The sequence below is a fragment of the Miscanthus floridulus genome, chromosome 7 (genome assembly GCF_019320115.1).
Source record: "Miscanthus floridulus cultivar M001 chromosome 7, ASM1932011v1, whole genome shotgun sequence".
NCBI lineage: Eukaryota > Viridiplantae > Streptophyta > Magnoliopsida > Poales > Poaceae > Miscanthus > Miscanthus floridulus.
In genome coordinates, this window is record NC_089586.1 from 59,410,310 (window position 1) to 59,438,167 (window position 27,858).

Here is a 27,858-nt window from a genome sequence, read left to right on the forward strand (position 1 = left end):
TCACATTGATCCATCTCTCTTCTTTGCCAAAAGGCGATGGCGATACTCACCAAGGGCCTAAATAGGGAACAGGTTGCGATAGTTTGGATAATTGAAAAAAGGGACATGTTGAAGCATCCAACATGCACCTGTTGTAAAAAATGCAAACCACATCAGAATTTCGTATAGGCCTAGGCTAATCAAACACCAACAAACCAAAGCAATCATTGTTCCTAACATTCACAGCCCCTACAAGAATGCCTATGCAATTATGCATTGGCTAAGTAGCTACTATATTCTTACAAGGATCACCATCTCATCAAAAAAGTGTTAATTCACGAGTTTCACTAGAGTTACCCACAATAATCTATTGGCACCATGTTTCCATGTTTCGTAAGGTTAAGTCACCTCACTCATATAGTCATATGCAAAAGGCAGCTCATATTAAATAGTGCATGATAACCAGTAGCATGATTTATGTCAATGTATAGCCATGGTTTTTTTGCATGTGAACTAAATTGTATGGAGCTCTAACATATGCTAGTAGTCGTATTTGTATTTGTATGCAATAAAAAATGGTTGTTTCAATTCATTCCTTCAGTAGTTCAGAGTAAATTTTATAAGCTGCACTAAGATTGCAAAAAGGAACATATCAAACTACACTACAAGAACAAATTTGCAAATCTACATTTCTATGGGCCTTCTATATGGAGAAACTACACTTTTAAAATCAACATGTCAAAACTAAAGTTTCTTCTTGTTTTCTGTTGCAAACTACACTTTTAAGACCATAAACAAGTTATATGATGTGAAACAACAATAAATGTAGACCTGAAGTGGCAACAGAATTGGGCTTTACAAATTTATTTTTAAGAAAGAAAAACTGCAGTTTTGTGCCACACCCAATTTTAAGGATAAAATTGAATGCATAAAGCTCATGTGTGCCCAGGGATCAGTCACACACATAAGTTGACAAATTATAAGAAGTATCATCATGGTGTATCTTACATCATGATTAATAACATCACATAGTCTTACACAACACAGTGGAAAATAAAAAAATAACTCTCTCGTGGAAGCTCCAACATAGGGACGGTCAACTGATTAACCACAAGCCTAACAGTCCTCAGGAAACTCCTCATACACGTTGTCATCTATTACCCATCTGGGATTTTTATCCAAATATAAAAAGTAAACAAGCATAAGTACTTCCCGTACTTAACAAGTTAACATGGGGTTATGAAAGCTCAAAAAGGATGACACTGGCTTACTGCAGTTAGCACTTTTAGTAGGTCAAGATTTTATCATCAAATATTATCAAGTTATGCTTAAGCCCTAATTAATCCCACATGATCAGATATCATAATCATTTGTATCATATTATCATCATAGAACATCTTGAATGAACAACAATAATTAACCATTTATTCTATGAGTTTTTAGGCCGCTCGTGACCATGAGCATGGCTATTATAACAGTTTGTAATCCTCTGCAGAGGTTGTGCACATTCACTGTGAGTCATGATTCCCTTATGCCTGGGTTAATTACTCCCATATCACTACCATGGTGAGCGGGCGGGGTAAACTATGAAGCCATTTCATAGGTTTCTCTAACAAGTTAGGGCCGCTAGGTTTCCTTGGCAGGTAGATGTAGGAACCCCCCCCCCCTTTCCTATGGCACAAATCCTTCATGACTATACACATAAGAATAGGGGCAGTCCTATACCCAATGTGGCAAGCCCCCTTTGCGCCATAAAGATAACCTCTAACAATCTAGAAAAGGTCCTATTACTGAGCTAAAGTCAGAGCCATATGACCCTCATGGTTGCACTGTCAGTCCTAGCTTTTGCCGACAGATAAGTCCTTATGGAGGGCCAAGAGCATCATGATTGAAAGTCATTTGCTCCTTCGCCCGATAATTTAGTTGTTTAAAAGTCAATTTTACCCTTTCGTTCCATAGAACCATTATTTCATTATGTAGATCATGTATAGTTACATTGAGCGCTAGCAAACTACCCATATGCATATAACCCATAGGAGAACAAGGAACAGGATAACCAATCACTAGGATGTCCTTACGGGTATCAAAATTAGACACATGCAAATGCGTAATTAATAAATATGAATAGGCATCAAGGTAGATCACATGCTATACTTACCTTGGTTAGCAAACTCCTGCTGGTCCTGCTGATCGTCAAAGAACTCTTGGTCTCCAACGTTCTCCTCACCGTTTGAACACGACCAACACGGCAACATACAACATTTTGGGGACATTCATGCAAAGCAAACAAACCTATTATTAGAACAGTACACCAGCAATATAGAAAACAAGATAAAATGTTTATGAAAAGAATCTATGTCTCGCTATGATCACGTCAACGTGAAGATCACGAAAATCGGAGCTAAAACATGAAAGTTATAAATTAAATGGGGTTTCCTATAGCAATTTATTTAATTAAACCTAACCATGAAATTTAAAAGTTGGAAACATGGTTAATAATGGTACTAACATGTAGATTATGAAATTACAAAACTAACACAATTTGAATGGGTCGATTCAGAGCTAAAATGAAGTTTTTATGAGCAAAACAAATCCAGTCGCATTTCCATAATTAGTATGAATTATTTTCGGATTTAAAAAAATATATTCAGATTTAATCAACTGAGGGACGGCGGGCATAATTTGCTAAAAACCGAGGGGCTCTTTAGCAAATTTGCCACGGCGAAGGGGTATCGGCCTTCGGTGGCCGTTGATCATGCAATGGAAGGCTCGAATTAGATCTGGGGGAGGAGAGTGAGAAGGCAACGGCCAGAACAGTGGCAGCAGCGGCGGCTCAGCCATGGCCGGTGGCAAGGAACACGCTGGTGAGTGGGGAACTCAGCCTATGGGCCATGGTTTGCGCATCCGAGAGAACTGGGGGATAGCGGGGGTTCATGCGACCTCGGCCATGCCGAGAAGGTAGCCAGAGGAGAGGGTCGAGGCGGCGGTCGCCATGGCCGACGATGCGGAGCTCGTCAGCGCATGCGGCTAGGGCTCTAGAAGCCATGAAAATTGAAAGTAACGGCACAGGGAGAAAGAGGGGGGCAAGGGGATTCTCACCGTGGGGAAAACAGAGGCGGAGGCGGCTCAGGGATGGCTGTCTATGCGGAGGGGCGGACGGCGGACCTTGGCGCCCTTCGGCGTGGCAGTTACGACATCCTTGGGCATGGCGAGCACGAAAAAGGAGCGGGGGAGGCAGCAGAGGGAGTGGCTATGCATTCAGCTCCCTTTTGTAGAGGCTGGGGCATGGGGGAGGATGCTCCCACAACTGAAGTGGGCACGGCGGTGGTTTCGCCTTGACCAGGCGTGGACGCGAGACGCGCGGAGGTGGGGGACGGCGCCGACAGGCGGGGCGGGGCTGTCAACGGCAGAGGCGTAGGGCGGCGGTTGCACCCGAGCTAGGCTAGCGCGACGGTTGCCTGCTCGCTCGGTTGGGCCGGCCCAGGAGGGAAACGAGGAAGGGGGAAAGCGAGCGGGCCAGCGATGCAGGCCGCGCGAGGCTGGGCTGGTGCGGAGGAAAAGGCCAGTGGGCCAAAAGGAAGAAGGGAGGGGAGAAATGAATTTCCTTTTTCTTTTTATTTTCTAGAGTTTTTAGTAAACCATTTTCAAAATTGATTTTGTATCCAAATTCAAATTTGATCAAAACCAATCATTGCAAAAATAAAAGTGCAACAGCATGTATGCATCAAAAAGTTACTAACCATATATTTAATTTTAATTTCCCAAAAATTATTAATTTCCTATATTTGAATTCACACATAATAACATAATTAAATCAAATTTACTTATTTTAAAAGAATGAAATTTTTGGGTGTTACAATTCTACCCCCCTTAAGATGAATCTTGTCCTCGAGATTCAGATGATTGCTTACTCAAATAGTTGTGGATAAGACTTTCGCAATTCCTCTTCTCTTTCCCAAGTAGCCTCATCCTCTGTATACTGATTCCACTGTACCTTGCACATTTTTATTACTCAGCTCCTTGTAACTCTTTCTGTCATCTGTAAGATCTTTATCGGATACTCTTCATATGTGAGATCTTCCTTAACAGCAAGTTCTTCTAAAGGAATTTGCTCTTCTGGTACTCGCAAACACTTCTTTAATTAAGAAACATGAAACGCACCGTGCACACCTTACAAACTCTCAGGCAGTTCCAACTGATAGGCTACTTCTCCATGTCTCTCTAGGATCTTGAAAGGTCCAATATACCTCGGTGCCAACTTTTCCTTCATATTGAATCTTTTCACACTTCTCATTGGTGACATCTTCAAGTATACATAATCTCCAACTTCGAAAGTCAGCTCTCTTCTACGAGTGTCAGCGTAACTCTTCTATCGGGACTAAGCCACTCTCAAGTTGTCTCTAATCATTCTCACTTGTTCTTCTACATCTCTAAGGACATCGGGTCCAAACACTTGAGTTTCACCAGTCAAATTCTAGAACAAAGGCATTCTACATTTACATCCATATAGCGCCTCAAAAGGTGCCATCTTAAGACTCTTCTGGTAACTGTTGTTGTACGAGAACTCAACATATGGTAAACTCTTGTCCCAACTAGTACCATACTGTAGTGCACAAGCTCTCAACATATCTTCCAAAATCTAGTTGATCCTTTTAGTCTGTCCATCAGTTTGTGGGTGGTAAGCAGAACTAAAATTCAACTTTGTCCCCAAAGATCTATGTATTTTTTGCCAAAATTGTGACGTAAACTGAGTGTCTCTATCAGACACGATTTTTTTGGGAACACCATGTAAGCACACTATCATTTCCATGTACAACTCTGCTAGCCTTGCACCTATATAGGTAGTCTTGACTGGTAGAAAGTAAGCAACCTTGGTGAGTCAATCCACTATTACCCATATTGAATCATAACCTCTTTGAGTATGGGGCTAACCTACGATAAAACCCATATCCACTTCTTCCTATTTCCATTCAAGAATCTTCATTGGTTGTAGCAACCCTGCAGGTCTTTGATGCTCAGTTTTCACTCTTTGACAAGTGTCACACAAAGCCACATACTCTGCCACATCCCTCTTCAAACCATACCACCAATATTTCTTTTTGAGATCCAAATACATCTTGGTACTTCCGGGATGTATAGAATAAGCAGACTCATGTGCCTCTTGCAGAATTGCATCATGGATAGCCTTCACTTCAGGTACACATATCCTTTCCCGGACCAAAGAATACCATTCGCATCCATCTTGAATCCTGGTGCCTTTCTAAGCACTACATTCTCTGCTATCTCTTTTAGTTTTTCATCCTCCAATTAACCTTTTCATATCTCTTGCTCCAATGTAGGCTCTATCACCAATTCCATTGCATTAGTGACAAGACTCAAGTTGAGATACTCCATTTCAGCACACAACTCTGCTGGCATCAATGTCAACCAAAGTCCATTGGCATAACTCTTCCTGCTAAGTGCATCAGCTACGACATTTGCTTTTCCCGGATGATAATGCACGTCTAAATCATAGTCTTTGATCAATTCCAACCAACAACGTTGTCTCAGATTCAGAACTGATTGGGTAAATATACACATCAAACTCTTGTGGTCTGTATAGATGTCACTCTTATGCCTAATTAAATAATGTCTCCAAATTTTCAAAGCATGAACCACAGCTGCCAATTCCAAGTCATGAGTAGGGTAGTTCAACTCATGCTTCCTCAATTGTCTAGATGCATATGCCACCACTCTTCCTTCTTGCATAAGAACACATCCAAGGCCCAAACAAGATGCATCACAATATATAGAGAAGTTCTTGCTTAAATCGGGCAAAATCAACACTGGAGTTGTAGTTAATCTCTTCTTTAGCTCATCAAAGTTTGCCTAGCATTTATCAGACCATACAAATTTAGCATTATTTTCCCATAGAGCTATCATAGGCTTAGCAAGCTTGGAAAACCCTTCAATGAACCTCCTATAATATCTAGCCAATCCCAAAAAGCTACGAATCTCACTTACATTAGTTGGTGGTTTCCAATTCAATACATCTTGCACTTTGCCTGGATCCACTGCCATTCCACCATTGGAAACAACATGACCCAAAAAAGAGACCTCCTTCAACCAAAACTCACACTTGCTCCGCTTAGCGTACAACCTATGTTCTCTAAGCTTTTGCAAGACCAACCTTATATGTTCAGCATGCTCTTCTTCAGTCTTGGAGTATATTAGTATGTCATCAATGAATACCACCACAAATTTAACAAGAAACTCCATGAACACCTTATTCATCAAATACATAAAGTATGCAGGTGCATTGGTCAATCCAAAAGACATAACAGTATACTCATACAAGCCATACCGTGTAGTGAATGTTATCTTGGGTATGTTCGAGTTTTGAATCTTAAGCTGATGGTAAACTGAGCGGAGATCAATCTTGGAGAACACATAGGCTCCTCTCAACTGATCAAACAAATCATCAATCCTTGGCAAAGGGTATTTATTCTTAATAGTAACCTCATTAAGTGAACAGCAATCCACACACATATGTTGGCTACCATCCTTCTTATCCACAAAGATCACATGTGCTCCCCATGGGGAAGAACTGGGGCGTATGAAACCTTTTTCTTGCAACTCTTTTAGTTGTTTCTTAAGTCTAATTCATTAACCCCTATTCTATATGGACGTTTAGCTATTGGTGCAGTTCTAGGTAATAATTTAATAATGAATTCAATGTCACGGTCAGGTGGCATACCTGGCAAGTCATCGGGGAAGACATCTGAGAACTCCTCCACAACATGATCTTGTTTATTAGCATCACCATCCAACTGGTTCACAGTGGCTGTTGGCTGAGCTTGCACTACCACTTCTACACAGATTCTATCTCCATTAGGTGATGTCACAACAACTAATCTCTCCTGACACTGAATCACTGTTCAGTGTTGTTTCATCCAGTCCATTCCTAGAATAAGATCAATTCCCGCTGTTCTCAACACAATAGGTTTCACTTTGAATTCTACCCCCCTTAAGGAAATACTAGCTGAGGGACTCCAATAAGAAGCTGGCATACTACCTCCTAGTGAATTTACTAGTATGGGGTTTTTTATGGCACATAAAGGTATGCTATATATTCTAACAAAAGCTTCGGAAATAAAAGAATACGAAGCACCGTAATCAAAAAGTACTTTAGCAGAGATGGAGTTGACACTGAATGTACCCAACATGACCTCGGGCATCTTCTAAGCTACATCAGATGACACATAGTTCACCTTAGCAGTGTGAGGTGGTCGGGCATTGAACTTCGGATTGCCATTCTGGTTCTGAGGAGCTTGCTAGTTCTGCTTCTTTGGACACTGATAAGCATAGTGACCTACTTCTCCATAGCGGTAGCATGCGTTGGGGTTATTGGGTGCACCACTCTTCATAGGAGCATTGTTGGGCGTTCCCTAGTGTGTTGCTGGATTGCTGGTCTGTTGCGGGGGACACTGATTACCAAACTGTTGCTGGTACTAGGGGCATTGCTAGAACTGATTATGCTAAGGATACTGACCATAGTTTCCCTGGTTAGATGGTCCTTGATTCCTCTACTGAAAACCCTACTGGGGATAGGCACGCGGGCGGGTGTTGCTTCTAGAAGCTTGCCCTTGAAGTCTTCTCTTCTTGGCTTTCATCTCTTTGCGCTTATCGTCAATCACAATAGCGTGGTTCACCAAGGACTAAAAGTTAGGGTAGGTGTTGGACATCAGCTAGAGCTGCAGTCCATCATAAAGTCCCTTGAGGAAACGGCGTTGCTTCTCCTTGTCCTCAGCTACATCATTTGGAGCATAGCATGATAATTGAGCAAACTTGTCATGATACTCCACCACAGTCATGGATCCTTGCTTAAGGGACCTGAATTCCTCCTGCTTCAATTCCATGAGTCCATCAGGGATATGATAAGACCGGAAATTATCCTTGAATTCTTGCTAGGTGATAGCAGGAGCATCGTTGGGGTCTCCATACTAGAAAGAATCCCATCAATCCTGAGCTACTCCCTAGAGTTGACCAGAAGCATACAACACCTTCTCAAGATCATTGCATTGTGCTATGTTAAGTTGCTTTTCCATAACACGCAACCAATCGTCTGCCTCCAAGGGGTCTAAGGCATGAGTGAACACCGGAGGGTGACCCTTCATGAATTCTCTAGGCTTGTCTCTGACCTGAACAGGCGGTGGTCCTCTTGTAGGTTCATTATCCAAGCGTTGCATTATGGCTTGCATCAACTACGCTTGCATTCCCATCAATTGTTCCACAGTCATTGGTGGTGGTGTGGTGGATTTATGAGAGCATCACATCCACGACCATGGCCTCTGCCTCTTCCTCCTCTTGCGGCCATCTGCTTTCCAACAAATGTGCAAAATTTTAGAGATTTCCAAATTATAGAGAGCTTATAAAAGATAAAGAACAATGCTAAGAATTTTCTGGACAAGATTCAATTACAGCAATTCGGTAAATCAGTCATAACTTGAGTTTCAGAGATCCAACAGAGGTGTACCAAGAACGGTTTGAAAGCTTAGGAGATCAGATACAACTTTTATTTAGAACACTTTTACAGATTCTGGTATATACATAGTCAAAAACAGAGCTAAACCGAATCTGTTCTGGGTTCCAGTCTACGCAGGAACATCAATTTGTGACAGCTAGATCTCACAAACCTGAATATATATTGATGTGATTCTAGAGACATTTGAAATATACAGAAGTCAAGATATCTCCACAAAAATTTCAGAATTTTGGCAGCCTAGATTTCGAGATACAAGATAAAGAACACAGACTGCTCCAAAAAACAGCACAGCAGAGATAAGATAAAGCAAACCCATCTGCATTAAGACTCCATCTAAACTTAAGGTTCAAATCTATGGAATTTTGTGGACATGCCCACAAACCTCCAGCAATCAAACAAACTCCAAATCATACAAGTTCACAATTAAAAGCATCTAATCACTACAGTTCACAAGACAAGACAAGACTAGACATGACACACGAACTAACAACGTAGTAACTTTAAACAAGGAACCTAACACCTATGGGGCGGTGTCAATCATGGTGAATGACCGGTGCTTCTTCTTATAGATCGGTGGCAGCCCAAGTTGATCATGCAGTTCATCAACTTGCTTCTAGAGTCGCCTCTTGGCCCTCTGTGATGCACGTAGCTCTCCCTTGACCTCTTCATCTACCCCCTACATGGCATGGACATGTTGCACAGTAGCTTCCAGAGTTGGATCACTTTCTGGTGGTACTAGGACCTACCAATTACCCTCATGATCATTGCGAGGAAGGAACCTAAAATGATCCTCCATCATGGCCTCAAAATGACGACCATGGTAGTAGATGTAAGCGTCCTGCGCTGCATCTTCCATGCCATCCAATGCATGGGCCCATCTAGCAATGGCACGATGGACAGTCTCCACCTCATGTCCATTCTTTATGTCATTCTAGGCAGTGACAACCAGCTCTACCTTCCAAAAGGTTGCCTCCAAAGGATGCTGGTACTCTGCACAGTGATAGTTGATGGAGGCGTGCAGATCAGGGTAGTAGTCATCCAGCACATGAGTAAGGAGGGTGTGGTAGTAGGCCGTCTCCGGGACTAGCTTGAAGTAGTATTTGCACTTCCAGCCTATCTCCTCATCCACCACAGGGACATCTATGGATGGCACAGACGTAGGTGAAGTAGCTGATGACTTTGCTAGGGTAGCTATAGCAGCATAGACAGGTGCAACAGTTGGAGTAGGAGCAGGTGCAGGTGTCAGGGTAGCCATCCACTCCTCATCATCCTCGATCAAGGGTTCCACCTCATCATCGGAGATGATCACAATCTCCTTCTCCGCCTGTGGAGCACGGGGGGTGAACATGGCACGGTAGCCTGTAGTGCTGAGGTGGGCGGTCTTCGGGTTACGAGTCATCTATAGATTTAGAGTAAGATAGAATTAGAATCAACAATTTTATATATTAGATTAAGGTATGAAAAGCATAAATATTTTAATAAAATAACAAGAATGAGACAGTAAGAAAGAAATCAGTGGAGCAAAGATGCCAAAACGACCATTTCTAACTAGGCTTGCGTCCTACAGTCAACCTGGCTCTGATACCAATTAGCCACACCCAATTTTAAGGATAAAATTGAATGCATAAAGCTCATGTGTGTCCAGGGATCAGTCACACACATAAGTTGATAAATTATAAGAAGTATCATCACGGTGTATCTTACATCACGATTAATAAGATCACATAGTCTTACACAACACAGCGGACAATAAAAAAATAACTCTCTCATGGAAGCTCCAACACAAGGACGGTCAACTGGTTGACCACAAGCCTAATAATCCTCAGGAAACTCCTCATACACGTTGTCATCTATTACCCATCTGGGATTTTTATCCAAATATAGAAAGTAAACAAGTGTAAGTACTTCCCATACTTAACAAGTTAACATGGGGTTATGAAAGCTCAAAAAGGATGACACTGGCTTACTGCAGTTAGCACTTTTAGTAGGTCAAGATTTTATCATTAACTATTATCAAGTTATGCTTAAGCCCCAATTAATCCCACATGATCAGATATCAGAATCATTTGTATCATATTATCATCATAGAACATCTTGAATGAACAACAATAATTAACCATTTATTCTATAAGTTTTCTGGGCCGCTCGTGACCATGAGCACGGCTGTTACAATAGTTTGTAATCCTCTGCAGAGGTTATGCACATTCACCGCGAGTCGTGATTCCCTTATGCCTGGGTTAATTACTCCCATATCACTGCCATGGTGAGCGGGCAGGGTACACTATGAAGCCATTTCATAGGTTTCTCTAACAAGTTAGGGCCGCTAGGTTTCCTCGGCAGGCAGATGTAGGAACCCCCCTTTCCAATGGCACAAATCCTTCGCGGCTATACACATAAGAACAGGGGCAGTCCTATACCCAACCAGGCAAGCCCCTTTTGCGCCATAAAGGTAACCTCTAACAAGCTAGAAAAGGTCCTATTACTGAGCTAAAGTCAGAGCCATGTGACCCTCACGGTTGCACCGTCAGTCCTAGCTTTTGCCGACAGATAAGTCCTTATGGTGGGCTGAGAGCATCATGATCGAAAGTCATTTGCTCCTTCACCCTATAATTCAGTTGTTTAAAAGTCAATTTTACCCTTTCGTTCCATAGAACCATTATTTCATTATGTAGATCATGTATTGTTACTTTGAGCGCTAGCAAACTACCCATATGCGTATAACCCATAGAAGAACAAGGAATAGGATAACCAATCACTAGGATGTCCTTACAGGTATCAAAATTAGACACATGCAAATGAGTAATTAATAAATGTGAATAGGCATCAAGGTAGATCTCATATTATACTTGCCTTGGTTAGCAAACTCCTGCTAGTCCTGCTTGTCGTCAAAGAACTCTTGGTCTCTAACGTTCTCCTCACCGTCTGAACATGACCAACACGGCAACATACAACATTTCGGGAACATTCATGCAAAGCAAACAAACCTATTATTAGAATAGTACACCAGCAATATAGAAAACAAGATAAAATGTTTATGAAAAGAATCTACGTCTCGCTACGATCACGTCAACGCGAAGTTCACGAAAATCGGGGCTAAAACGTGAAAGTTATGAATTAAATGGGGTTGCCTATAGCAATTTATTTAATTAAACCTAACCATGAAATTTAAAAGTTGCAAACATGGTTAACAATGGTACTAACACGTATATTATGAAATTATGAAACTAACGCAATTTGAACGGGTCGATTCAGAGCTAAAACGAAGTTTTTATGAGCAAAACAAATCTAGTGGCATTTCTGTAATTAGTATGAATTATTTTTGAATTTAAAAAAAATCAGATTTAATCAACTGAGGGACGACGGGCATAATTTGCTGAAAACCGAGGGGCTCTTTAGCAAATTTGCCACGGCGAAGGGGTATCGGCCTTTGGTGGCCGTTGATCATGCAACGGGCGGCTCGGATTAGATCTGGGGGGAGGAGAGAGAGAAGGCAGCGGCCAGAACAGTGGCAGCCACGGTGGCTCAACCATGGCCGGCGGCAAGGAACACGCCGGCGAGTGGGGAACTCAGCCTATGGGCCACGGTTTGCACATCCGAGAGCACTGGGGGATAGCGGGGGTTCATGCGACCTCGGCCATGCCGAGAAGGCGGCTGGAGGAGAGGGCCGAGGCGGCGGTCGCCATGGCCAGCGATGCGGAGCTCGTCGGCGCATGCGGCTAGGGCTCTAGAAGCCATGAAAATTGAAAGTAACGGCACGGGGAGAAAGAAGGTGGCAAGGGGATTCTCACCGCGGGGAACATGGAGGCAGAGGCGGCTCGAGGACGGCTGTCCGCGTGGAGGGGCAGATGGCGGACCTTGGTGCCCTTCGGCGTAGCAGTTGCGGCTTCCTCGGGCACGGCGAGCGCGAAAAAGGAGCGGGGGAGGCAGTAAAGGGAGCGGCTACATGTTCGGCTCCCTTTTGTAGAGGCCGGGGCACGGTTGAGGACGCTCCCACGACCGAAGTGGGCACGGCGGTGGTTTCACCTTGACCGGGCGCGGACGCGGGATGCACGGAGGTGGGGGAAGGCGCCGACAGGCGGGCCCGGGCTATCAGCGGCAGAGGCGCGGGGCGGCGGTTGCGCCCGAGCTGGGCTGGCGTGGCGGTTGTCTGCTCGCCCGATTGGGCTGGCCCAGGAAGGAAACGGGGAAGGGGGAAAGCGAGCGGGCCGGCGATGCAGGCCGCGCGAGGCTGGGCTAGTGCGGAGGAAAAGGCCAGCGGGCCGAAATGAAGAAGGGAGGGGAGAAATGAATTCCCTTTTTCTTTTTATTTTCTAGAGTTTTTAGCAAACCATTTTCAAATTGATTTTGTATCCAAATTCAAATTTGATCAAAACCAATCATTGGAAAAATAAAAGTGCAGCAGCATGTATGCATCAAAAAGTTACTAACCTTATATTTGATTTTAATTTCCCAAAAATTATTAATTTCCTATATTTGAATTCACACATAATAACATAATTAAATCAAATTTACTTATTTTAAAAGAATGAAATTTTTGGGTGTTACATTTTGTTATTCTAATGTCATTGTGAAACTTCTTTTTAAAAGGTTTTGCAATAATTTCCTCAACCAATCAACATAGAGCAATTTTGTGAACTTTACATTAATTAATATGCAAGATTATATGTTTTCCTTGGTCATCAAAACTAGGTATCATCAATTTTTTGTTCAAACTAAAAGAAACACAACAAATTTACTTGTTGTAGATAAAAAGACTACTTCAACACTAGAAATTTGGAAACCTACTTGTTGAGGAAATTCTCCTATTTTCATTTGCATATTGATCAGCTCTTTCGCAGCATGATGCAGTGGTGCTAGGTCACGCTCAATCTGGTATTCAAATGAAGGTGTAATGACCTTTCGATAAATTGCATACTGTTGTCGAAATCAAACTAAAATGGCATACTCTTGTAAAAATTAAAATAAAGAGCCTGCATATCATACCTGCCCAGCATAAATTAAAGCCAGCATTGCCCAAGCAGTATTCACTACATGAGCACGGTCACCGTTGGAATTTACATAAACCTGCTTAGTGTTACAAAGATAAGTTGTCAGATGATATATGCAAATATATTAGATATTCCAGAAAAAATAAGTTATGGCATTGCAATAATAAAATTGCTACTTGAGCAAATTTTGTTGTCAATAAAACTTAATGAGAGCATGCTTGCAGAAGAAAGGTCCAAAATATACACCAAATCCGGTGAGTGACATGTGATTGTGATTAAAATCCAGGCTAACTATGTGTCAATTTGTTAGCATAATTACCAACAAACAAATTGTTTGTCCTATTCATTTCACCAAATAGGTAATAAGAAATAGAAGCATCCTAACAATTACAAGAAAAAATTGATAACCTGAGTTTCATTAGATACATGGCTTTCTCCCCATCCACCAGTATTGAGCTGCTTCGACAATAGAAACTGGCATGCTTTCATGATAGAACCAATGCTTTAATCGAAAAGAAGGCCGCATAGGTGAAACATACACCCCAAGTTCCTAACCTACAAAAGGAAAGTAATTTTGTTATCAACAGTTGAAGAATAAATCTGTTGCGTAAGTATGTAAATATTGAATTATAACAAACCAAGAACCATCTTCTTCTTGTCTGCTCTCAATAAATGTTGCCGCGCTTCTAATACATTTTTTTATATCTTTGGTACGGTAGGAAGGGTATAATTCTTTGAACAGTAGCAGCGCTTGAAGCACTGATGAAGTGCATTCTGGATAACTGCCAATTCATGTTACAATATAAATTAATTTGTTCAATTGAAAAGAAAATTCATTTAGTAGTATTTTTGCTAAAAGCTATGTCATTTGCATCACTTACGGATGATCAACAACCATGTTTGGAAAACTCTCACAGGGATTGACGATCTAGGTAATTAGAAAAATTGTATGTCAATGCAATGAAACTGTAACCAGTGAGATTCTATTGAAACAAATAGTTAAGATTACAGAATACAAAGCACAAGACCATATTGCTAAAGGAACAAAGTAGAACATATGAGAATGGCCTGTAGATACTTACCTCTATCCAAGAAGTTCTTTTGCATTCATATGTTGAAAAGGTACCATCTGTATTCTAAAATGTAAAATGATTAACAATTAACAAATAATCCTTGCAGCTTAGAACAATGGCAACACAGGTAAAGATTTTAAAGGATGTAGCTGACATCGTAACAATTGGTTGAAATGTTATTATTTGACACTATGACTATCTAAAGGTGATGAAGAATAATAGAAACTGTTTGCAAACATTTCAGAATCACAGCCATATTTGAGAATTATCCATGTACACTTTGTCCTATTACCTCGGTATGTTTTGTGTAACATATTATTTGGTATCAATGGGGTATAATTGTGATATTTGATTTTTCATGGAACACATGAGTACAAGACTGCTAGTGAATTCATACCATAAAAGATAGAAGGCAATCAACAGCATCATACAGCCTTCCTCTTTCTATTGGATACCCGACAAGGTTGTTTGAGATTTTTTATAACAGCAGTACAGCCTGGAAATGAAATTGAGTAAGTTCTTATGGAACAGATAATTAAAACCATGGGACTCAACAATAGATCAAGCTGATCCTGATTATTATCATGTAAGGTTTAGCTTTGTGATCCTAGCAATTTATATGAAAACAAATTTTACTTGTCTACCTTCAGTGCTTCTCCTGTAGTGTCAGAGACAGCCCATCCATTGTCTGCAGATGAAAGAGTCCATGAACCCTTTGATGTATGACGATGCCAGTAACTTTGGTCACCAGGATGATTCCTGAGAACCTTAATACAAACACGCATGTCAAGTAACTTTAGATTACTGTCTGAAATGGTTATTTTTTTTATATATTTAGAGTATTTGGAATAAAATAAGAAACCTGTGAATGTTTTATGAACTCATGGGCTCTCTGAATAGTTGGACCATACTCATTGACAAGATCTGTAGCGCAAAATGCTTGAATTATAAAAGATGTCTCCCAGCTCTGACAACCATCATGTACCTACCAACACACACATGTACATCAATTTTAATAAATTAGTACAACACAATGTGTATCTTGTAACAGATAGTTCATGATGGGGACCATCTATCTTTGTCGTTAGTTTTCTGCTTGGTAAATTAGTTCATGATGTGCAATGAACATCAATGGAACTTGAATGCAAATTTTCCATTAGTTTTCTGCTTGGTAAACTTCAGCGGTGATGTCAACACAATTAGCCAAAGGAAACCTTCCTAGTTGAATGTATGATTGTAGCTCAACGGATTAGCAGTAGTGCACCTACTAATAATGACAGCACAACATACATGCTAGGAACTACAAATTGTGCATGAGAACAGGATAAGTTATACCTGTGCTTTCATGCCATCTTTTGAGAGCCACAAGAAATCAGGTATCCTTGCAAGATGACACCTGAATGCGTCTGAATTTGGATCTTCTACCCAGCAGCAGACCATGTTCAGAGTCTAAACATTGAATTAATTGATATTGACAAACACCAAGAGTCAATCCACAAAGACATGATAATTGAAGACAAACAAACAAGACAATAGTGCATATGCTATATCATAGAACACAGTAATAGAAACAAGACCAAGCCAGGACAAATGCCTATGCATTTAGTTCGAGTGCATATAGTGAGGCCTCAGCGATATTACCTTGTTTACAGCACATATGCAGACATACTGCATGTTCACATCTTCATAATGGATATGCTCCATGAGATTCCTCAGAGCTCTCTCCCTCAGCTTATTCATTGGCCAACAGCTCAATACTGGTTCCACATACTTGTAAAGTGAAGTCCAAACAGCATCTTGCAGCGGTGTCTGTGGACAGAGCATGTCCTCCTGAAATTGAAAAACAAAAAAGGGAGGACTAGAAATTTCAACAAGTCTAAAACTTCATCTTAGTTAAACAAGATCTCGTTCCTGCATTGTTATAAGTAGAGAAATATATGTTTCTCTCACTTCATGATGGTTTGCATGACAAACACAAAAACAAACTGAACTCAGAACTGCTTTTCTGGAAATCCATCAAAAGCACTTCACTGAGGCAAATAAAAAATATAGAAACAGCAAGGAATCTGGTAAACCTTTGCACAGGCTCTACGAGCCTCACTCCAGTCAATCTTTTCATATGAAGAGTCATAAATCTCCTCTCTGATGGCCAGTATAATTGATGTAATTGGTCCCACGAATTTATTACCAAAGGTAAGCCATTGGGAGATAAACCATACGGGTTAAGCACCAGAATTTCCCTACAAAAGACAATGTTCAAATTCAGCAAATCCATGCTTCCAGTGTATAATACCCTGGAGGTTTGAAATTGGGGAGATAGCCATAGTTCAGGGAAAATTGGATTATTTCCTGACCAATCGTACACTCCAAGTATCTCCATTTGATTCCAAAGAAAATTAAGTTATTATCAGTTACACAATGCAATGGAATTAGAGATTACAAATGAGACCGCGGTATATATTTTCCCTGAAAAAAGTGAGTCCTAATATGAAATACAAGTTATTAGACATATATGCACCATGAAGCATACCGAAAGCCATATTTTTCCCCACTGGGGCACCAAGGTTGCACCACCATGGGTTAGGATCCATGCACGCCCTTTAGCCAATGCATTGTTCTTGCCATTTAGCTCCTCGCCGAGAAGCCTTAGAGTGATGTAATTTGAACATGTGCCAAACATGCTGCTTGAGCCTAATATAAGAGTGCCCCATCCACCATCTTCGTTCTACATAATATTCATGTGAAAAACAAAAATACTATTAAATTGTGAGAATAATATTAAATTAGGTATGGCCTTAAAAATGTGTATATAATGTAAGGCACACTTGTTTGAAGTAATACAAAGTTATTCATAAGTATCTGCAGAAAAAGAAATTCTTTCATGATTCTAACAATCTAGCAATAATAGGAGAGAAATGCTATGAGTCCTATGGCATTGGCAGGCCATTATCCCAGCCATCCAAAAAAAGACATCGGAGAGAGTCCAAGAGAATCATGCCATGCCTGATGGTTGTATATGTAGCGGCATATCTCACGCCGATGTTCCGGTGATATCACAACATTGAGTGATTTGGTGACATACAATGCAAATATCTGCAAGTGAAGGTGAAAGAATGTTTTATTCTTAGAATTTTTTTACTATGGTTGGGGAGGCGTCAGAAAGCGTTGGCTGTGTCTATGATTGGTGGGCCCATAAGAGGGAAGGCGTTGAGAGGTGTCAATGAAGGAGGCGTCGGGAGGCGTTAGATGTGTCTATGGTCGGTGGGCCCATATGGCAGTAACACCTTCCAATGCCTCCAAAGTTTAGAGGATTAGGACTTCAAATAAAAGAGTGACAATTACTTTTTCATGGTTATTTTTTTTAATTAAGGGTAAAACGAAAATTCACAAATGTAAAAATAATGTTTTGAGTAGTATAGTTGAGATTTACATAGTTAGATGAAGATGAATATTTTCGTCTTGTTAGGGTTCATTCGCCGCTGTCTCTATTCTGCGTCTGTGTGCCGCCGTCGTCCGCCGTCGTTGCCATCACCGTCTCGGCGGTGTTCAGGGTCGGGTCGGAGGATGCGGCGTCAGGAGGGGGTGGGGGAGGAGGGAGAGGAGGGAGGCGGAGCGCGCGGCCGTCTCCTGCGGGGACGCTGCGTGGGGGCAGAGTCAGGGGCGACACCGGCGCGGTCGGCGGCGGCCAGCAGCCCCTGGGCCGAGAGCCCTTTCGGGCTCCCCGACGGCATCGCGCCGACGCCGGCGACCTCGGCGTCCACGCCGCGTCAGTTCTTCCGCCGCTCATTCCCGCCGCCGTCCCTGGCCAAGCACATCAAGGAGTCCCTCGCTCGCTGGCCTCCGCGTCGTAGGTGCCCAGGCTGCCCGTCGTGGTCCCAATCCCGGAGCACGGGGCCGGAGGCTCCGGCGGCGCCGGTCAGGTGGAGCAGGGAGCTTGACAAAAGCTTCGGCTACGACCGCCACTTCGCCGCCAAGTACGAGCTGGGCAAGGAGGTGGGCTGCGGCCATTTCGGCCACACCTGCCTCGTGCGCGGCTGCAAGGGAGACATGAGAAGCCAGGTCCTGGCGGTCAAGGTCATCTCCAAAGCCAAGGTCTTGCTACTCGTGATCTCACACTCCTCTTTTATTGAATGCACGATCTTACCTCTGTTTCAATCGGCTCGGTTCCTCCAGTGGATCATGAACCAACTATGTCGGGGTACATAATTGCCATCCTGTTGTGATCTTTTTAACTCTCATTTAGTAGATCATGTTTTGGTTGTTAGTTTCGAAACAATAATTTAGTATCTCTGCAGTGCCACTAGCACAGATGTTGCAATCATAAGTTCATCATTTGTTTCTTGGCTGCCTTGCACGGTGTTCAGGTTTTTTGCAATCATAAGTTCATCATTTCCCAGTATCTCAAGCACGTGAATATTCGTCATGTTCCTGTTTTGGAGAGGTTCTCACTCCTAATGTGCATCGCTCTTGTATGGGTATATGCCCACATCCTCACAGCAAGTGGTGCATACAAGCACACAGCACTTGTCACCCAGATCAACTGTCGGTACAGACCGTGGCAATCTCATATCTTCATCAGAATGGTTTGAAGACTTCCCCATGTCACATTGACTAATTTTAACATCCATGTTTTACATTTTCATGTAACTTTCCACTCTCTTAGGATAAGCATTCCATACCCTTTACAATGGGGTGCACTAACATTCAGTGCAGACCATGCATTCGGTATGATGGCTGCGGTGATGGTTTCTTTAATAGAGGTACCATGACATACTTACTAAAAATAAACAGAGAAATTCCTTTCAAAAAAAACAGAGAAATTTTCGAAGAGGTTTATATATCATGCCTTGTAGAAATTTGTTGGTTTTCATTATTTAGGATTTTTTTTTTCAATACATCTAATTCAGTGGACAATGTTTGAGGGTTGCAGACCACGGGAGCATTCAAAGCTGCTGCACGATTGGCTAGTGCGACACCCCCACCAGCATATGTCCTGAGCAGAGGCATTGGGTGGCAGGTTAGTGATGTTATCCTAGCTTCCTACAGCAATTGGTCAATATCTCTGACATGGCAAATAATCTTCCTTTTTTAAACTTCAGTCCAAATAATCTTCCTATAGTTCATGGATGTTGGCTAGAAAATTTTCTGATACTTTGTTGCAGTTGTACTTATGTCGAAATAACCAATGTTTTGATGAAGAGAAATTAAAATATTTGCATGTGCTCTATGTTAAAGCAAGTTAAACATGTTCTCTCCTTTTTCTTCTCAAATATGTAATACATCCAGGGCATTGGCACCCTACTAGATGGCCTGTTTGGCACTGGGACTGGTTCTACTGTTTCTGTGTAAGTGCATCTTCATGCTGATACAAAATTCTTCAGGCTGATATTGTTCTTCAGCTCCATGTCTAAGAGTATGGTGAATCTCTGCCTGCAACACAGTGAGAACGTTGGTCTCCTAGGATCAACAAGGGTTGGTAGCAGAAGAGTGATACAAATTTCTGCTGGTTTAATGGTCTTCTTCTCCATTCTAGGTAACATTTGTCCCTAGCAAGTGATATTAAGTTGCATCAATTAGTTTTTCAGAATTGTATACTTGTTCTTTATTTTTTAAACGAATTCCAAAATTATCATGATTGCAGGAAAATTTGGAGCACTTTTTGCCTCAATTCCTTTCACAATATTCGCTGCCATTTACTGTGTTATGTTTGGAATTGTTGGTAAGCACTAAGAAGCATAGTAGACAAAGTGAAATTTGCAATCCTGTTGTGATCTTTTTAACTCTCATTTAGTAGATCATGTTTTGGTTGTTAGTTTCGAAACAAGAATTCAGTATCTCTGCAGTGCCACTAGCACAGATGTTGCAATCATAAGTTCATCATTTGTTTCTTGGCTGCCTTGTACGGTGTTCAGGTTTTTTGCAATCATAAGTTCATCATTGCCCAGTATCTCAAGCACGTGAATATTCGTCATGTTCCTGTTTTGGAGAGGTTCTCACTCCTAACGTGCATCGCTCTTGTATGGGTATATGCCCACATCCTCACAGCAAGTGGTGCATACAAGCACACAGCACTTGTCACCCAGATCAACTGTCGGACAGACCGTGGCAATCTCATATCTTCATCAGAATGGTTTGGAGACTTCCCCATGTCACATTGACTAATTTTAACATCCATTGTTTTACATTTTCATGTAACTTTTCACTCTCTTAGGATAAGCATTCCATACCCTTTAATGACGGTGTAATGTTAGTCCATTAAGCTAGAAAAGCAAGTAAATAGAAAAATGTGCATGATGTTGTGAAGCAGAAACAAAGGCGCACCAAGCCAGGCACGATGAACATGACCCCACTAAAATCACCGGGCCAGTGCCCATCACTGGCTTGCAGACAAGAGAACGTATCCAAAGCTCGCCTTAACGAGTTGAGTACAATTTCTTCAGTGACCTGTTCATCCTCCTGAAGGTTGATGCGTGGAAGATCTCGTTGAGGACCGTTTTACGTTGCGCACTGCAACAAATTAAAGAATTTGTGATAGAGATTCTGATAGCTTATAGCTGCTAATTAATTATTTTTTTGACATACTTAGGTTTCGTACCTAGAACATTGTTCGCCTAACCTGGTCGTTTCCGTTTAAACGCTATACGGTGGTACGCCGTTTCCGTTTAATCATCCGTTTAGCCCGTTTAATTTGTCGTTTAGCCTGTTTAATAAACTGTTTAGCCCGAATAATAGCTAACGGTAGGTGACCGATTGTTTACCGTTTAGCATTTACGAAAATATTGACCTAGAATATTTAAAAGGAAACAGTATTAATGCCATGTTCGCTTGAACGTCTGGCTTATCAACCATGGAATAGTGTTTTTCTCTCACCACAAATTAGCTTTAGCCGGCTTATCAGCCGCAGAAACCATCAGCCGAATAGTATTTTAATCTTGAAAATGATTGATTGACCATCCATAAGTTGAAACCAACGAGAACAACAGGCCGGCGGCCGCCATAGCCCATGGAGCACCCCGGCTCTTGCTAGAGAGGAAACCACGAAAGGGAGTGGAAACCTCCATCGCCGCGTTGAAATGGCTTCTCTTCCGAGTTCCGACCGCTCTCTGCATAGGCAGGTCCTCGCTTGCGGCTGCCCAGGGCAATTGCCTCACCTCCCCCGCCTGGACATCCTTCGCCGCTGCCAGGCTTACCACCAGCCCAAAGCCTTCAACTGCCAGCCCATCAACCAAGCTGCTAAGAGCCTGAGCCCATGGACCTTTTAACCTCATTTAATGTTGGGCCATCCAGGTAAGCCAAATTCTAATGCGGCGTAGTAACAGCTCACCCACTTTTCAACACCTACCTTCAATAAAAATATGTACTGCATTTTCTAGAAAACAATAATATATTATGTTCTGTTTGGAACCCTTTGTGTGAGAATTGATTTTGATCTAGTTATATGTTTCTACTAGTATGCTATGGTTTGAAGAATCTGTGTTTGGCAATCCTTATTCTTTGTTTCTGACTGTAAAATTGACATCAACGCTCCTGAGGCTGGTGATAGCTCATTTGCTGATTGAGTACGGGCTAAAATCAATTATGATATTAGTTTTTTAGTTTGTTGACATGTATCATGAGCACCTCTAAAGATTTGAGCTTGCTTTGTATAATTTGGAAACTTACTTCAAATATATAATTTTCACATATGCTTTCTGAAGGAACTTTGATTTTCACCATAGCTTACATATTGTGAGTTAGCATGATAAAATATTATTTTTCAAACCATGAATTTAGATGATTTTTCTCATATTTTCTTGGCAATGGTTTTGCTATAGATGGACAACGGGCCAGGCCCGACGAGGCACGGTCTGGCGTGCCACCGAGCCAGTGCCGCCCTGGGCTTCGTGCCTAGATGATGGCCCAAGCATGGCCTGTTGGGCCCTTTTCTATGCCGGGATGGCCTAGAAAGCAAGGCCTTTTTAGCAGGCCGGGCCGGCCGGAGGCCCACCAAATCAGAATAGAGAGTAGCAGAAGGCGAGGCCTGGAGGTGGCAGGCGGCCGCCGGTGAGCTCAGCCCTAGGGAGGACGCGGTGAAGTAGTTGGCGGAGGAGGGGAGGGCGCGCTGGCTCCGTGGAGGACGCGAAGTAGCTGGTGGCTTTGCCATGGTCCGGTTGGATCCGCGGAGGACACACTAGCTCTCCTTTAGCTCGGTGGCCTACATAGAAAGAGAAGGTGGCAACGGCTGCTGGCGCACGCTGCGCGCTTGCCACTGAGGCTGGAAGCCGGATCTGCGAGAGGGCATCGAGGAGGCAGTCGGCTGCCGTGGTAGAGGAGTGCTGCCGCCGTGGGGAAGGTTCCGTGGGGGAGCACAGAAGCCGCATCACGGATAAGGAGAAGGCGTCAGGGCACAACTCGGGGCTGGCCACGCTCGCGACGCGACTCGCGAGGTAGCGCTCGCGCAAGGGGAGGGCGATCTGTGTCCACGCGAGGGGGGCCGTCTACGTCGCACGAGCCGCGAGGCGAAGAGGGCGTCCGTGTCGCGCGAGGGATAGAATGACGAGCGGCGTGGGGAGGGAGGCCGGTTAGGGTTTTGGGGAATAGAAATCGTGGGCCTTTAGCAGGCCATGGTAGGCATCGGGCCGTCACCGGGCCTTCGCTAAATTACGGGCCGTGCCGTGCCAGCCCGCGTACCTAGGGTATGGCCCTAGGCATGGCCTGCTCGCTCGGGCCATGCCAGCCCGAGCCCGCTGGCCATCGGGCTAGGCCAGGCCAAAAAAAAAGGGCCTCGTGCCGGGCTGATGGGCTCGGGCTGCATGCCCATATATAGGTTTTGCAACTAATCAGTTTAGCCAAAAACTCAAAGATAGCAATTTCAGGGAAAATAATTTTAAAGCTACAAAACATATGATTCCAGATCAAACAAAAATGGGTCGCTCTTGATTTAATCTATAGCATTATACCAAAAAATACATGAGTTTTTTGAAGTCTCTAGGTATTTATTTTTGTTTCTGGAAAAATTCAAAACTAGAGAATGTCCTTCCTCTTTGTTTCTTCACGTTAGTAGGAGGTGGACGGCTGAACAAGCAAGTGATGGCGGAGCGAGCTAGGGAGAGAAGGGGCAAGCATTTAGGAGGCAACGGACGAAACCGCCCATGGTGGAAGGAATGTGTAGACTATAGAGGTCTCTCCCGCCGTCTCCCGCAATAGAGTGAACCGCGGGATATACTTGAAAGGTCGATTGTTACAACCACAATGGTCAAACAAATCAACAAATAATCAAGTCGTTTAGGTGGGATTCTCAATTAGTTTCACCTAGAAACGGATTTTAAGCGGTTCCCAACATGTCCTTAGAAATCAACCACTTTTATTCTTCTTATTTTTACCTTTTTTCTGGAGCGACCTAACTACCCCTATGGACGTGTATACGAGATTATACGTGTTGATTTTAAGACTAACAAAGTCACCATAATGTGACTCACTGTCATGACTCGTGAGAGGCATATCGGATACTTGTAAAATAAATAACCACACCCAACAACTTCATCTATATGGGAGATTCAATCGATAGATCTTGAGATTGATGAATATCATTACAAACTTCATGTCGTTGACAGGCATCTACTAGCACCGAAACAAATAATGAGACTATGTAAAAACGTAAGATTAGACATTTGATGCATACGAAGAACAACCATCTCATTATGTATTTGACATAGAACATCATACGAAAGCCATCCCATGTTTAGATTCAAGACTTGGGCTTGAAGTGGCTACCAAAAACCATCGTCATTGTCATGTCCATGTTTATTTCTGCACCCAACTTCTATTGACCTAGTTGTTAATCGCCTCTCCACCTATATATGGTGTTCTCTAGTGCCCGCCCCACGCATTGCATTCCTCGCCTTAGTAGGGCATAGCATCATCCTTGTCTGTCAACACTTGCTTCAACAAATGAATTAATAATATCCTTGATTGACACTACCTCCACCTAATTTCCCTTGTGTGGGTGTGGGGGTGAGGGGGAGGCGGTGTTGCTAGTGCACGATATCACATGTGCAGCTCAACGTAATGACAGACCTGAAAAGAACTTTAGCACCCTAAGGCTGCCATAGGAGTCAGGTCTCTTAGAATGCATCGATGTGTTTTGAACTATCACAGTTGGGATAGACACCACCCATCTCTGATTGTGGTCGTCTCTAATTATAGACTCAATTTTCCATATGCACATATGTGATAACAATAATGTTAGAGATGGGGATAGTCATCAATTGTCTTGGATGTGGACCCAAACATCACAGACAATTCCTTACTTAAGACCCTGTATGTGATGTATGTAATATTAGAGACAAACCTTGTTAAACTCTACTTGTGTTATTGTGCCCTCCTATCATAGATGGGCCCCAGTTGAGCCCCATCTGTGATGAGGGGCGACCTTAAACCTGGCCCTGTGGGAGCCAATATTAGAGATAGGTATATGGTTAAGCCTCATGTCTAATTAGTCACCAGAGACACATATCAGCCCATCTCTAATAGTAATGTATTCTTTGTGCTTTTCTGGCATAGTGAATCCGTCTCCATCACATTCCAATTCAAGGTCTCCTTGTCTGTGGCACCATGTGCAAGTGCAATAAAGGAAGGTAATCAAGGATGCTTGACTTTTATTTTCTCGGAACATAATACCTTTTTGACTAATCCTTTTGCATAATAATCAAGGACAAAAGTGACAAAAGGAGGCCATACATATAAATTTTCCTTGTTAGTAGGCTTAAACTATAAGTTGGCGTTTGGATGGGAGGATGCAATGGGATAGGCTAGAGCGGTCCTTCTTTTGGTGGTGTTTGGATTGAAGACTACAGGGATGTGATCACTCCTCCTAGAGAACATTCCCTTAATATGCAGGGGCATCTATTTGTAGTATGGTTTTAGTTGCTTTATTTGTTTATCATATCCATCTCTTTTAAGTCATTATTTGATTTGTTTTATGTTTTATTGCAAGGGGCTACTACTAGTTTCGGAGGCAGCAGTGTTGCTGCTGCTGCGGAACCGTTTACTGGACGGAATTGTGCGTTTATTGTGCCACATTACAGTGAATGAATGGAACAGCAAAGATCATCCCTAATTTAATATCATAAATGTTGATATATTTTGCTATAAACTTGATTAAATTAAGCTAGATAGTAGAAGATAAAACTAGAGTGCGAGCTAGATGTGCCACTATTAAATTTAATAATATAACTATTAAATATAATAAGGTGAGTTTGTTCCTATGTTTACATAACGATTTCATGCTCAGTTACTTTCAATTGGTTAGTAACAATAACGACGACGACGACTGATGATGATGTGAACATGACCAAGAGACAAGTACGGTTAAGCCTCATGTCTAATTAGTCACCAGAGACACACATTAGCCCATCTCTAATATAATGTCTTTGTGCGTTTCTGGCATAGTGAATCCGTCTCCATCACAATCCAGTTCAAGGTGTCCTTGTCCATGGCACCATGTGCAAGTGCAATAAAGGAGGTAATCAAGGATATATTGCACTGATATATTCGAACCATTTTTGTCGAATGATCAATTGTATTTTATAGACTACATTGCTAATGTTTTCAAATATCGAATTTATGTATAGGTTTAGGTTCATACGATGCTATTGGTCAAGACATGCGAGGCGAGACTTTCATGTTTCTATCAATTATGTTGTGGATTTAAGCATGGACTTGAGATAATCATCTAAAGTTATGCATTTATGGACTAGTTTTATTATCTATAAGTAATCTTGGCTATGAAAATTGTCAAGACTGAGTCAACGAATAATATGGGAGTAATTGGTTGATACATCGGACGATTTGTTATATTGACCCAGATGTCTTTACAAGCATCAAAGGTGAATATATTTTATACATCATTTCATCAACCGGAGTCTCTAATGAAAAAGTTACTTCCTTTACCTCAAACTAGAGCAAGTGATATGTTGCACTGATATGTTCCTACCATTTATGCCGAATGATCAGTTGTATTTTATGGAATACATTGCTAATATTTTTAAATACCAAATTTATGTGTGTAGGTTCAAGTTCATTTGATTTGTTGATGAAGATATGGGAGAAGAGGGCGAACCAAACCATCATTATTTAGGTAATTATTAACCACTTTCATGTTTCTATCAATTATGTTGTGGATTTAAGCATGAATCAGAGATATCATCTAAACTTATGCATTTATGAGCTAGTTTTGTTATCTATCGGTATTATGCCTAGTGCGGGCGGTATATACACTTTGATAGAAGGCATCAAAATTGAAGAGCTTTGCAACTGTATGCAAGGGGCATCATTAGCTTCATCTTAGGGTAGTCTCCATGGGATCTATCTTAGTTTCATTGCATTTAATACTAAGACAGATCAACAGATTTGATGACTTGACAGGTTAATTATGAAGAGAGAGTTTCATCGAGATAAAATCCATTGTCACAGGTACCAATACAAAAGCTATAAAGGCAGTCTTGGTAAGAACGCCATGACACCTGTAAAAGGTTCACTGCACCAAAATTAAGTCATAGAGTCCACAAGCCACCGGCATTTATTTATCTCGTAGGCCCCTATTTCCACTAATCATTTCAACTTCTATTCACTCATACATATATCTGTAGGCTTGAGTTGCTTTATTGGTTCACCGTATCCATCTCTTTTAAGTCATTCTTTGATTTGTTTTATGTTTTATTGCAACTAGCAGGCCTCCCACATCCATATCTTTTAAATCATTGTTTAATTTGTTATCTGTTTTATTGCAACTAGTAGGCCTCCCGCGTGTTGCTGTGGTGCTGCTACTGTTGGGGGCTACTTCTGTTTCGGGTTAGTGTAACGCTGCTGCAGCTGCGGAACTATTTACTGTGTTGTGCGTTACTGTAGGAAACTATGCGTTTATTGTGCCACGTTACAGTAGATGAGTGGCACGGTAAAATTGTCCCTAATTTAATATAGTAAACATTGATATATTTTGCTATAAACTTGATTAAATTAAGCTAGATTGAAGATAAAACTAGAGTGTGAGCTAGATGTGCCACTGCCACGGTACTATTTATGATCATAAATCTAGGATGTGCAAGTAGATTTATTACCTGCATGCGCATGAGGAGATCGGAAGACTCCCTCCGCTTGAAGCGGTTCTCAGTGAACTCCCGGCGCATCTTCTCAAGCTCGGAATGCTCGTCCAACGTACCAAGGTCCGGGTCGAATTCCCACACGGCTCGTCCGAGGAAGCCGTTGGTCGACCGTAGCCATGGCCGCCGCCCTCCGCCACCTTGAGCCTCTACAT

The 27,858-nt window shown here is 42.1% G+C and overlaps 1 protein-coding gene and 1 pseudogene across 1 annotated transcript; one reads left to right on the top strand and one right to left on the bottom strand.

Annotated features, from left to right (window-relative positions):
* On the bottom strand, positions 1–27,858 carry LOC136463298 (achilleol B synthase-like; annotated as a pseudogene).
* On the top strand, positions 18,129–20,635 carry LOC136462243 (calcium/calmodulin-dependent serine/threonine-protein kinase 1-like). The gene is made up of 6 exons (XM_066461373.1): positions 18,129–18,656; positions 19,495–19,581; positions 19,851–19,909; positions 20,006–20,097; positions 20,206–20,283; positions 20,477–20,635. Exons 1-6 carry the CDS (start codon positions 18,129–18,131, stop codon positions 20,491–20,493), a joined length of 861 nt encoding a protein of 286 aa, XP_066317470.1. The 3' UTR covers positions 20,494–20,635.